General features: G+C 34.6%; 1 protein-coding gene across 7 annotated transcripts in view; it reads left to right on the top strand.

Moving 5' to 3' along the window:
• The window catches only part of ZGRF1 (zinc finger GRF-type containing 1), a 71,993-nt gene that overhangs the window by 18,060 nt on the left and 42,114 nt on the right, over positions 1 to 11,819 (top strand). For 6 of the 7 annotated variants that reach the window (XM_057502546.1, XM_057502545.1, XM_036920841.2 and 3 more), the window contains exons 7-10: positions 1,911 to 1,981; positions 3,866 to 3,949; positions 5,873 to 6,058; positions 11,524 to 11,647. In XM_057502546.1, coding sequence (XP_057358529.1) covers positions 1,911 to 1,981; positions 3,866 to 3,949; positions 5,873 to 6,058; positions 11,524 to 11,647 — 465 coding nt within the window. The remainder of the gene's footprint in view (positions 1 to 1,910; positions 1,982 to 3,865; positions 3,950 to 5,872; positions 6,059 to 11,523; positions 11,648 to 11,819) is intronic. The other variant, XM_036920839.2, reaches the window with a different exon arrangement.

The following is an 11,819-nucleotide window of genomic DNA, read 5'->3' as shown; positions in this document are numbered from 1 at the left end:
AGAGGATAGTCCAGCAAAAAGTTAAGTTTCCTTCTTAGCAGAGTCCCATAGTCAACTCCTCAGAATTAGCCACTGTTATCCTCTGGGGTATCTTGCTAGAAATACTGTATGTATGTATTAGCACATAGAGGCACATATAAGCATGTATGTGTGGGTGTGTTATAGTCCATTCCTATCATTGCACATTTTTGGACATGTGCTAGGAGATACCGTTTTTAAAAAATCATGGGTTCACATTGATATCTCTAATTCCAATTCTGAGCTACAGGGCTGTTCCTCTCTTGTCTCCATTTCTTATTATGTTTCTTAATTTCCACAGTGAGAAAGTTTCCTGGTTCCCAGAACATCAGTATATTTACTTCCTTAGTTCTACAATACACATCAGACAGTTTCCAAATTGTTAAACCAACATCACTACTAGCAAAAAACTTTACAAATGTGTAAAGATCACAAGTCCTTTGCAGTTTTTTTGTTTATTTGCTTTTAGAATATATTCTACTGAGAGTGTAGAGTTGGCATACTATATTCACATATTACTGGGATTACTTTAGTATGATTATATTATCATTTGATATATAGCTGAGTTCATTGTTTATATTCAGTATGAGGGTTTTTTTTCCCATCCTTGTTGATTTATTTTTCTGTATGAAATCCTAACCTAGTTCAAAGTCAAAACTGTAAAAACGTACTCAGATGCCTTCTGTCTTATTCCTACATACCTTTTATAGGTAACCAATACATCATATCGATTTCTTTTTGCAAAAATAAACAGTTCTATAAATAATTTCTTGTTTTCCCTTATTCAGCATGAGATACCATACTCTCTCTATATATATAGTCTTTAGTAACTTCCTTCTTTTCAGTTAATAATATATCCCATATATCACTTTTTATCAATTAATAGGATACATCTTCACTTACTTGTTTAAAGCTGTGTAATATTCCACTGTGTGGATGAACCATTATTTATGCAACCAGTCTCTAATATGACAATAAATAACCTTTTTGAGTATGGACTTTTTCTTTTAAGAAAAAAATCCTGTTTTTAAACAGACACACAGTAAGGTGGTATGGCCTGGCTACCCTGTCCTCTCCATTCTGCAGGCTTGCCAACTTCTCTATTTCAGTCTTTAGACTTGTTTTCCTTTTGCCTGGACACCTTTACCACTGGCATAGCTGGGGTTTTCTTGTCTTCAGGTCTCAGCTTAAAATGTTACTTCTCATGAGGAGCTCTGCAATCACCCTATCTACAGTTACTTTCTATCATGTCAACCTTTGTTAGGCAACCCTTTTGTACCACAATCTGAATTTATCTGGTTTATCTTCTGTGGCTCTTCCTTTTCGAGATCTTGTTTGTCTTGTTCTCTGCTGTTTTCTCAGTGCCTGGCACACTGCACTTGAAAATAACTGTTGAAGTTTTTTTCCTAAACTATAGTCCAATGGTGACTCAGACTCAGAAATAGCATTAAGTTCTTTTTCCTTTCTGTGTTTACACAAAGCAGCAGTGAAATTGTGGTCTTGGCTGTCTTGCTTCTGAAGTTAGTTTCACTTTTAGCATTTTTAGTGTAGATTATTAGCTGTTGACTCAGTATTTATTTTTTAATTAGTTTGAAAAAAGAAGAAAGAAAGCAGTCCTACCCATACTTTGAAAGTAACCGAAAAGGCTTTAAAAAAAATTTATCATAAAAATGTCTGACGTACATAGGGAGACTAGTACAATGAATCTTCAAATACCCAAAATCCAGATTCAACAATTATTAAGACTTTGCTTCATCTTGAAATTTAGGTTATATTCCCCATTTAATTCAGTTTTAGATTTAAGTTAAAAATAATTCTAGAGTAAAAATTAATAATTTTAGAGTTCTAGTATACATATGATGAATAAGATCATTTGATTTTGTCCTTTATAGCCAAGAAACCATTGACTACAGTAGTTTCACAAGCTATACCAAAGTCTCATCTGAATCAGGATTCGCCACAGGTACATTTTTTTTCTATCAGTGTATTCTTTTATTTTAATATAGAATGTTCTGTAATTTGTAATGAGATTATCGTAATACAGAGGATCCCAAGCTGTCTCAGTTCATGACCTCACTTACATCTCAGTCATTTTTTCATACAACCCTTGGCCTAGTAGTTCTAAGAAATACCTAGCAGTTCCATTTATTAAGTAGTTAGTATTATTAACATATTAAGTACTATGTCCTAGTAACTTAATAAGCATTTTATTTTTATCTTTTCCAGTTTTACTGAGATGTAATTGACATAATATTATATTAGTTTGAGGTATATAACATGATTTGATATGTGTATGTATTGTGAAATGATCAGTGCATTTTATTTTTAAATAAACAGTTACTGATAGAATATGTGTACTTGTTGGGCACTGTACAGATTCTCAAACCTTGGAATAGATTTCTTGTTCCACATTAATTTTTGCATGGTGATTGATTTTTATAATAGCAGTTTCCAGAAACCCAGTCACAAATATGATGTTATTGAAAGAAATGACATAAGATCTGATATTGAAACTGAACTACCTTCAGTTACTGGTTTGTTGAGTGTCAGACAGATATTGAGTGATGCTGTATTTCCCTCAAATTTAAAACATTTTGTGGAGCCCCTGCTGATTCCACTGTGGCACCCCAAAGTACCTTGTTGTACAGTTTAGGATCCATGGTAATGATATGAAAAATAATACCAGTTGGGATGACTTGAAATTCTAGAATAAGCCATATAGATCAGTGTTTCTCAATGGGGATGCTATTAACATTTTTAAAGGGACAACTCTTTCATTATATGGCAGTGCTCTTTCTAGTGGATATGCTTAAAAGAAAAAAAGTGAAGTGTTTCATTTGCCTCCATTTTGTATCCTGCTCTGTTTTCTAGCTTACCATTTTTTTTTCTTTTACTAATCTAGGTTCTTTTTCCTTTTTTAAATACAGGAAAAAGTGAAGAAAAAGCAAAACATACCCTACCACCCAAAGATGATAATTATTAACATTTCTAGCATTTTTGACCTATTTTTAAAAATATGGTTAGAGTGATGCATACAGTTTCATATCCTTTCCCTTTAATGTCATTTTTTTTACAGTATTAAAAGCTCTTAAATATCTTTTTTTTACATATGCATGGCAATTCTTCAGCTTTTTTTCTTTTCTTCTTAAACTAAAGTATCATCATTGATATACAATCTTATGTTGTTTTCAAATATACAACGCAATGGTTTAACAGTTACCCATATTATTAAATCCTCACCCCCTCTAGGCGTTCACTGTCTGTCAATGTAGTAAGATATTACAGAATCATTGACTGTATTCTCCATGCTATATTACCGTCCTTGTAACCAACTTGTATTATGACTGCAAATTATTATGCTCCTTTATCCCCTTCACCCTCCTCCCCCTACCTTCTCCAATCCCTTCTCCTTGGTAACCACCAGTCACTTCTCAGTGTCTGAGTGTGCTGCTGTTTTGTTCCTTCTGTTTTGCTTTGTTTTTATACTCCACAAATAAGTGAAATCATACAGTATTAATAGTCCACATTAACATAAATATTAGGTTTGCTGGGTGATTTATTATGTACACAACAATTTTTCCTAGTGTTAAAAGATTTAATTAAAGTTTTAGAACTAGAATTTTCTAATATGCTGAGTTTTAAAGTTAATTAGCATAGTACTTTAGCTGCAGGAGCACTCCTTTGCCAGGCATAGCTTATTATATGTATGTATAGAGAGAAGCAAGAAGGAGATGCAAGTCTATTTTAAAAGAGTAAACTTTTAAGTTTTAGGATTATTTTCCAATAAAACTCATAAACCACCTACAAAACTATTCTAGCTAACATACTTACTGATATTTTATTCTAGTTCTTTTCCTTGGCAAGTAAAGAAGAGACGACTTTTGTAGCTGTTATTCCTAAACAAATAGAGAGAAAAACCTGTGACTCTAAGGTAAAATTTGTGAAGAACATTGGTTTTCTAATCCACTGTTTTCCTGCTTTTTTTTTTTTAACACAACTTACAGAGTTTTCACAGGCAAAAGTTTAGAGGGTATAATGAATTAGCCTGTTTATTTTTTATTTTTTATTTTTTTATTAAGATGTCATTGATACACACTCTTATGAAGGTTTCATGTGAAAAACATTGTGGTTACTACATTCACCCATATTATCAAGTTCTCCCCATACCCAGTGAAGTCACTGTCCATCAGAGTAGTAAGATGCCACAGAGTCACTACTTGTCTTCTCTGTGCTACACACTCTCTTCCCCCGCACACCATGTGTGCCAATCATAATACCCCTCTATGCCCTTCTCCCTCCCCCCTCACTCTCTCCTACCCCTCCCATTTGGTAACTGCTAGTCCCTTTTTGGAGTTTGTGAGTCTGCTACTGTTTTGTTTCTTCAGTTTTGCTTCATTGTTTAACTCCACAAATGAGGGAAATCATTTGGTACTTGTCTTTCTCCACCTGGCTTATTTCACTGAATGAATTAGCCTGGTTTTAAGAACAAGAGAAACTAATGACTCCTACTCCTTTTTTTGGTCTTGAGCCCTCTCTCTATTACTAAAGAACAATTACAAATGAACTAATAATGTGATATGTACACATAGGATACCCTGGGGGTTGGACATGATCTATAAAATATGATTAATGAATGTTTCATGGAGAACAAAATGAAGATATTTTAAGATTTAAGTTGCAGTTTACTCTCCACTTCTACTTCTGACTGAATATGTAGAATATATATAATCCAACCTCTACAACAAAAATTGATAGAGACAGCAGCATATAAATGGTTGAGTTTGGTAAATAGCAATTCAATTCCTAAAATCCAACAGGCCTCTGGAAGAGGTATACATAGAAGCATAGAAAACAAGGCATGTATTTGTGGAAAATGTGTATTCCACATCAACAAAGCAGAAGTATGCAGCCTTTAAATTTGAGACCTTTTTAATTGGAATGTATATGTTTTAAAATTCAGAATATTTTCAACAAAAGTCCTGTATAAGGGGGCACTTAGGATTTCATTTTCCTTTCAAATACATGATTTAGAATCTTGATTTTTAAATACGGGAATATTAAAATTATAGGTTCTTGTAATTTTGTTTATCAGAAATTAATTCGTCCTTTATGTACATTCCTTTGGCTCTATCAGCAATCTTATTTTCTCACACATTCTGGGCAGGCTGTATCACCCAGTGTGGAGTAAAAATCCTAGAACCCTCAAGAGGGCAGCAGAGAAAGCCATTTGAAGCCTGAAAGCAGACTGTCTTTGAGGTGATGAAAGCACCTCTCTGGGGTACATGTCTGTATTGGCATCATGCTCCTTGGCCTTTGTTCTCAGAGCAATAGGATCAGATCTCCTGGGAGGCTGAGAACTTACTGTCTTTCTTGGCATTAAACTTGATAGTTTATAAAACCCCTAAACAAAGGAAAATGCTTCCTGTGTTCCTTCCCTTTCTTCCCTTCCTATTATCATGTGTTTATCGGTTGCCTTCTATATACTAAGCAGCGTGTTAAATGCAGGTGATTTCTTGATGGAACAAAAAGGTCTCTACACTCAAGGAGCTTACAGTACAGTTAGTGTATGTATAAGAAGAAACTTCATTGCAGTATAATGTGATAAGTTTATAATGGAAAATTGTATAATGTATAGTGGAGGCATAGAGAATGGAGCAACTATGTCTTTCTGGCTTAATTAGCCATTAATACTATACTCTTTATGTTCATAGTATTGGTCCCTGTTAGTAATTATTTATATTAAGTAATATTTAAAAGAAATCTGAATTATGTATTATTTTCTGTATATATGTACGTTGTGAATATATGTCAGTATATGCTTATGCAATACTCATTTTTAACAATTTTCCTGTAGCCTGTTGAGTTTCAAGGGCACCAAGTAAAAGGATCTGCTACTAGTGCAGTGATGGTGAGAGGAGACAGCTCACAACTAGAATGCAGTCAGTTTCCAGATAACATTGAGTGTGAAAACTACACGACAGACACTTGCTTTTTGATACCAGAGTTGCCTAGCACTTGTATGCAGATTGACTTCTTGCAGGTAAAAATATTTTTTATAGTTGCACCTTGCCAGATCATTTTCTTTATGTCAGTACTAAATTTTGTGAAGAGTATGCTTAAGTCTTTATACAGATGTAAGTTAAAAAGGAGGTTTTAGTAAATTGACAAGCATAATATCTCAAACTAAGACAATATTTTATTTGAAAAGTTTACTGACTTTAGGATCAAGAATTTAAAGGATTACTTTTTACTTGACAGAAGACTAGGAATTCATGACAAGAGCAGACAGACATATTACATATAGATAATATGTTTGACAGCTAGTAGATTTTTGTTTTCTTCTAATATAACCCACAGCCCCAAGTATGACACCAAGTACCTCTCATTTCTACCAAATAGAGGTCATGAAGAGAGAATGAAATGCATGTATTCAAAACAGTATCTGTTAAAGAGATTTAAAATTCTTTTTCCTTTTTTCTTAGAGCGTATGCACATACAAAAAAGCACAGAGATCATTGTACACACCTCAGTAATAAGCAGAAAGTGAATATATCATGTAACCTCTATGCCCTTAGAAATAGATCATTACTAGCATCCCACAAGTCCCCCTTCTGCTCCCTTCCAATCACTACCTGTTCCATTCTCTCCAAAGATAACCACTATCTTGACTTAAAATACCACATAGTAGTTTTCTTTAAAAACATTGTGTAAATAGAATAATACACAGTGCATTTTTGTTCTGCATTACAATTTTGAAGTTCATCAACGTTATTGTCTGTGGCTGTGGTTTATTCATTTTCACTGCTGGTATAGCATTCTGTTGTATGAATACACCCCAGTTTATTCATTCTTCAGTTGCTTGGGTTGTTTGCATTTGGGGCTTATTCCAGATAATGCTGTGGTGAGCATTTATGTGCTGTCATGAACTTGTACACACATGATGTGCTGCTGTTAGTTACAGCCTCCAGAAGTGGGACTGTTGTCATCTCTACTTTTAGCAGATGATGCCAAACTGCCTCCAAAATTGTTGTTATAGTTTACATTTCTATCAGGAGTGTCTCAGAATCTCCATCACTCTACATCTTCTTCAATACTTGGTGCTGATAGTTTTTATTTCCAATTTTAGCTATATAAAATTTTGGTGGGTATGTAGTATTATTTCACGGGTATTTCATTGTGGTTTTAATTTGCATTTTCCTGCCTAACAATGAGGTTAAGACCTTTTTGTATGCTTGTATGCCTTCTCTGTACCCTCTTTCACGAAGCATTCGTTCAGGTTTCTGCTTCAGTTTTTAATTGATGTGCTTATCTTTTTATTAATTTTTGGAATTCCTTGTATATTTTGGATATATACTCACACTGTCAGTTGTATACTTTACAAATAGCAATTTTATATTTCCCTCCTAAGAGTCTGAACATTCATATCATTCTTTAGATTATAATTTTAAATCAGCAGAGAAGACTTCATGGAAAGCAAATGAGAGATAATGTAAACAAAGTTTTCATAGTTGGGAGTGAAAAGTTTTGGTAATCTTATAAGAAATGAATCTGTTTAAAAAGATAAAAATCTTAAGAATGATTAAAGATGAATTTTTTAACATGATTAAGGAAGTTTATCAACAACCAACCAACATTATTATTGTGATGAACTGGCAGAATAATTTCTGTTAGAATAAATTACAAAATGTAGATGACTGCTATCTTCTTTGTTATTTAAAGATGTTTTGATTTTTGAAATATGACATGAAATGAGAGGCATACAAAATTAGAAAGAAGAAATTGAATTAGACGAATCACTTAAAAATGAGAAGTTTGAGAGGAATTTTGTAAAGGAGCTCAAGGCAAGATAAACCTGAAAAATTAATAGCTTTCCTAAACTACTTAGAAAATATAATAGAAAGAGTCCCAACAATAGTCACAAATGATATACAATGTCTAGGCATAATATTAATTAGAAATGTGTGGAACATATGTGAAATAGACTATGAAATTTTATTGTGAAATATAAAATTCACGAAGAAATAGGAATTCAACGGTGTCTATTGCATGCCTTCTGTAGATTGGGGACCTGTAAGTCAAGTATAGAGTGATGGACAAAACAGGTTGGATCTTTGTTTTCAAGGGGGAGAGAGATGTTAATTAACAAAACAAACAAACAAATAAACTGAGGTAATTGCCATGTAGGAAAGCTCTGAAAGAACTCTGAAATTGTAGGGGGAGTCTGCTTTATGGATGATTAGGAAGGCTTCTCCAGCTATGGCAGCAGTGGGGGGAAAAAACACCAGGCCAAGAAATAGCAAGTATAAAGACCCTGAGATTGAAGAGTTGGGTGGGCTTGAAAAAGAGAAAGACAGCCAAAGTAGCTGGATTGTAGTGATTAAAAAGGAAGATGGTACTTAAATTAGATTGGAAAAGGGGGTAGAATCAGACGTATGAAGTGTCGGTCAGGTTAAGAACTTTGATACTACTCTGTTCCACTGGGAAGTCACTGAAGCATTTTCAGCAGAACATCACATGACTTAATTTGTATTTTAAAAGGTCTTGCTGGCTGCTTGTGGAAGAGGGATCCAGTGGGTGCTGTGTTGAAAGTGGGAAAACCAGTTAAGAGGAACCTTTGGTATAGTGATTGTGGCAGTGAAAGTATAGAGTTGATAAATAGGTTTAAGGTAAATTTTGCAGGTAGAAGCATGGATGTTGCTGGATTGGATATGAAAAGTAGGATGAAGGAAAGGGAGTAGAAGGATTCCTGGCTTTCGGACCTAACAGTTGTATGGACTGAGGTGCTTTTCACTAGTGGGGTAAGATGGAGGAGTGTATTAGTCTACTAGGTTGCCATAACAAAATAGCACAGGATGAACAGCTTAAACAATATAAATTAATTTTGTCACAGTTCTGGACAATAGAGACAAGATCAAGGTTCTGGCTGATTTGGTTTCTGGTAAAGACTCTATTCCTGACTTGCAGATGGCTACCTCTCACTTTGTCCTTACGTGTGTCCTTTCCTTGGTGTGTGTGCATGGAGAGAGCAAGCTCTCTTCTTATAAGGACACTAATTCTATTGGATCAGGGCCCCATTTTTAAGACCTCATTTAACCTTATTACCTCTTAAAGGTCCTATCTCCAAATATAGTCACAATGGGGAAGCTTCTTCATATGAGTTTGGTGGGGGCACACTTCAGTCTACAGCAGGTAGGAACAGGTTTGGTAAGTACATTGGAATCGATAAGGAATGCCTCTGAGACAGTCAAGTAGAGATGTTAAGAAGGAAGTTGCATACATGGGTCTGGTACAGAGGAGAAGTTTGTGTTATTTGCACAGAAAAGTTTAAAGCACCAAGAATGAATGGGTTCATTTAAAGAAAGTACACAGAGAGGAGTATGCGTTATGTGCTATTCTCAAGAATCAGGAGGTGGAAAGGGTTAGTTATAGTGGTTACTGTTGAGACATCCAATAAGATGAGAATAGAAACATGTTCATTTGGCAACTTGGAGGTCATTGGTGACCTTAGCAAGAGCAGTTTCAGTGAAATAGCAGTTTCACTGAATAGTGAAATAATTTAGAGTGGATTAAATAGTGAATGAGAGGTAAGAAAATAGAGACAATGTGTTGGAAATCTCCTTAAAACTATTCGCATATCTATCAGTCAGTTACTCATTGATCAAATATTTCTTGAGCATTTGCTGTGTGTTATACTGGTCTAGATGCTAGAGATAGAACTGTGAATAAACCAGGCAAATACCTGCCCTCAGGGAATCTACATTATAATGAAAGGAGAAAGACAATAAACAAATAGGTATAAATTACTTCAGGGAGTGTTTAGTGCTATGGAGAACAATAAAGCTGTGTAAGGGGGATAGAGTGTGCAGATGGGGATAGAGTTCTATTTTACGTAGGTGAAGTAAGGCCTCTGATAAAATGACATTGGAGTAGAAACCTGGATGGAGAGAGATCCAGCAATTATCTGGAGGAAGAGTATTTCAGGCACTGGGAATAGCAAATGCAAAGGTTTTGATGTAGGGGAGTGCTGGGCAATCTATAGAGCAGCAAGAAGGTTGCCATGGAGTGAGTGAATGAGTGAAGGGGAGAGTAGTAGGAAGTAAAGCTGAGAGGAGGTAAGGGGCCTGAACTTGCAAGGTGGCTGCAAAGGACATTTTAAGAACATTGTATTTTGAGAGAGATCAGAACCACTGGAGTTTTAATGAAAGGAATAAAATGATTGAACTTCCATTTAGAAAGAATTCTCTGGCAGGTTTGTAGAAAACAGGATGTAATATTCAGTAAGTATTGTTATTTTTCTTGAAAGGGCAATACAATCTAGACCACCTGCATTTGAATCCTAACTCTGCTGACTATAAACTGGATGAATTTAAGCAAATTTAATTGCTTTACTGCTCTTTTTCTCAGTTCCCTCAGTTGTAAAATAAGGAATATAAGAGTACCCACCTTATATATAGTTGTGGAAAGGATCATTTAAGTTAAAAATATGAAGTGCTTAGACCAGTACCTGTTATATAGTAAGAATTTGATAATATAGTAAAACTGTTACTATGGTGATGATTGAATTGTAATTTTCCATTGGTTTGTTTATTCTGCTAGACTGAACTTGAATGCAGGGACCATGAGTATTCATCTTCACATCCTTAGCTCCTAGCTCAGCACTGAGAACCAAGTGGCTAATCAAGAAAATGTTTAGAAGTTACATATAAATTTTTCATCTTTGTTGTCATTTACTCAAAAAAAACACACATACACAAACACATTTTAACAAGTTCAAACCATTTGGAAATGTATAAACTTATAAGCAAAAGCACCCTTTCCATCCCATACTCATGCCCATGAGAAGCTGCTCTTAATAGTTCGGTATATATTTTTCCAAACTTTTATTCTTTTATTATATTCCTATGCAGGTAATACATATTAAATGTGATCACCATATTAGATTTTTAAGGTAGTTAATTTCTGTAAGTACCAACAAAATCACTGTTTTAAGGAGATTAACATAGTGAATAATATGACTGTTCAGTTCTGGAATATATCAAAAAAGTTCACTCCATTTGGGAGCAACCTCTTGAAGTTTAGATCAACTATAGATAAGCCCTAGACCTGAGGACATAAGAGAAAGCGGTTAAGTCCTTGGATCTGCAGGAAGTTTTACCTTCAAAGATCTATATTTAAGGGTCTGATTTAACCTGAGCCCCTAAGACTGGAAATTGATCTTCAGAACCAAATCCCTGTAACCCAGATCAAGCCAAATCAGAATTTGACTCATTTTAAATAAATCCAACAGGTTTTATATTCTGCATTTCATTTTTTACCATACTTATTGATTTTGGTGAGTTTATTCTATCCTGTCCCTCTTGGAAGATTTTTTGCCCCATTTATAGCTCTACATAATGTGTTTGAAAGCATTTCTTTTACAATATAGATTACTAGAATTCATTCAAACTATTAGAGAAAAATGCAATAAGATTTTTGTCTGTGGTTTTATTTCTTCTCTCTAAATAGGTGACATCACCAGAACAAAAGAACTCAGCATTAAGCCCTGTTTCTCCTTTTTCTTTGAACTCAAGAGATGAAGACTTCATGCTAGAATTCTCTGAGGAGTCCCTGAAAGCAGGAACTTTACCTGGTGATCCTCACTTTATCAACTTAGATAGCTGTTACCATAGTGCTCTAATATCTACGTGTCCATGTAAATTGAGGTTTATGGGAGATTATTACTGAACTGAAATTGGAACCAGATTCAATATTGTACCCCCTGAAGCCTTCCTGTATATAACATTTCTCCCTTTTGAGTTTTT

Source organism: Manis pentadactyla, chromosome 5 (genome assembly GCF_030020395.1).
Source record: "Manis pentadactyla isolate mManPen7 chromosome 5, mManPen7.hap1, whole genome shotgun sequence".
Classification (NCBI taxonomy): Eukaryota; Metazoa; Chordata; class Mammalia; order Pholidota; family Manidae; genus Manis; species Manis pentadactyla.
This window is presented reverse-complemented; position numbering and strand designations above follow the sequence as displayed.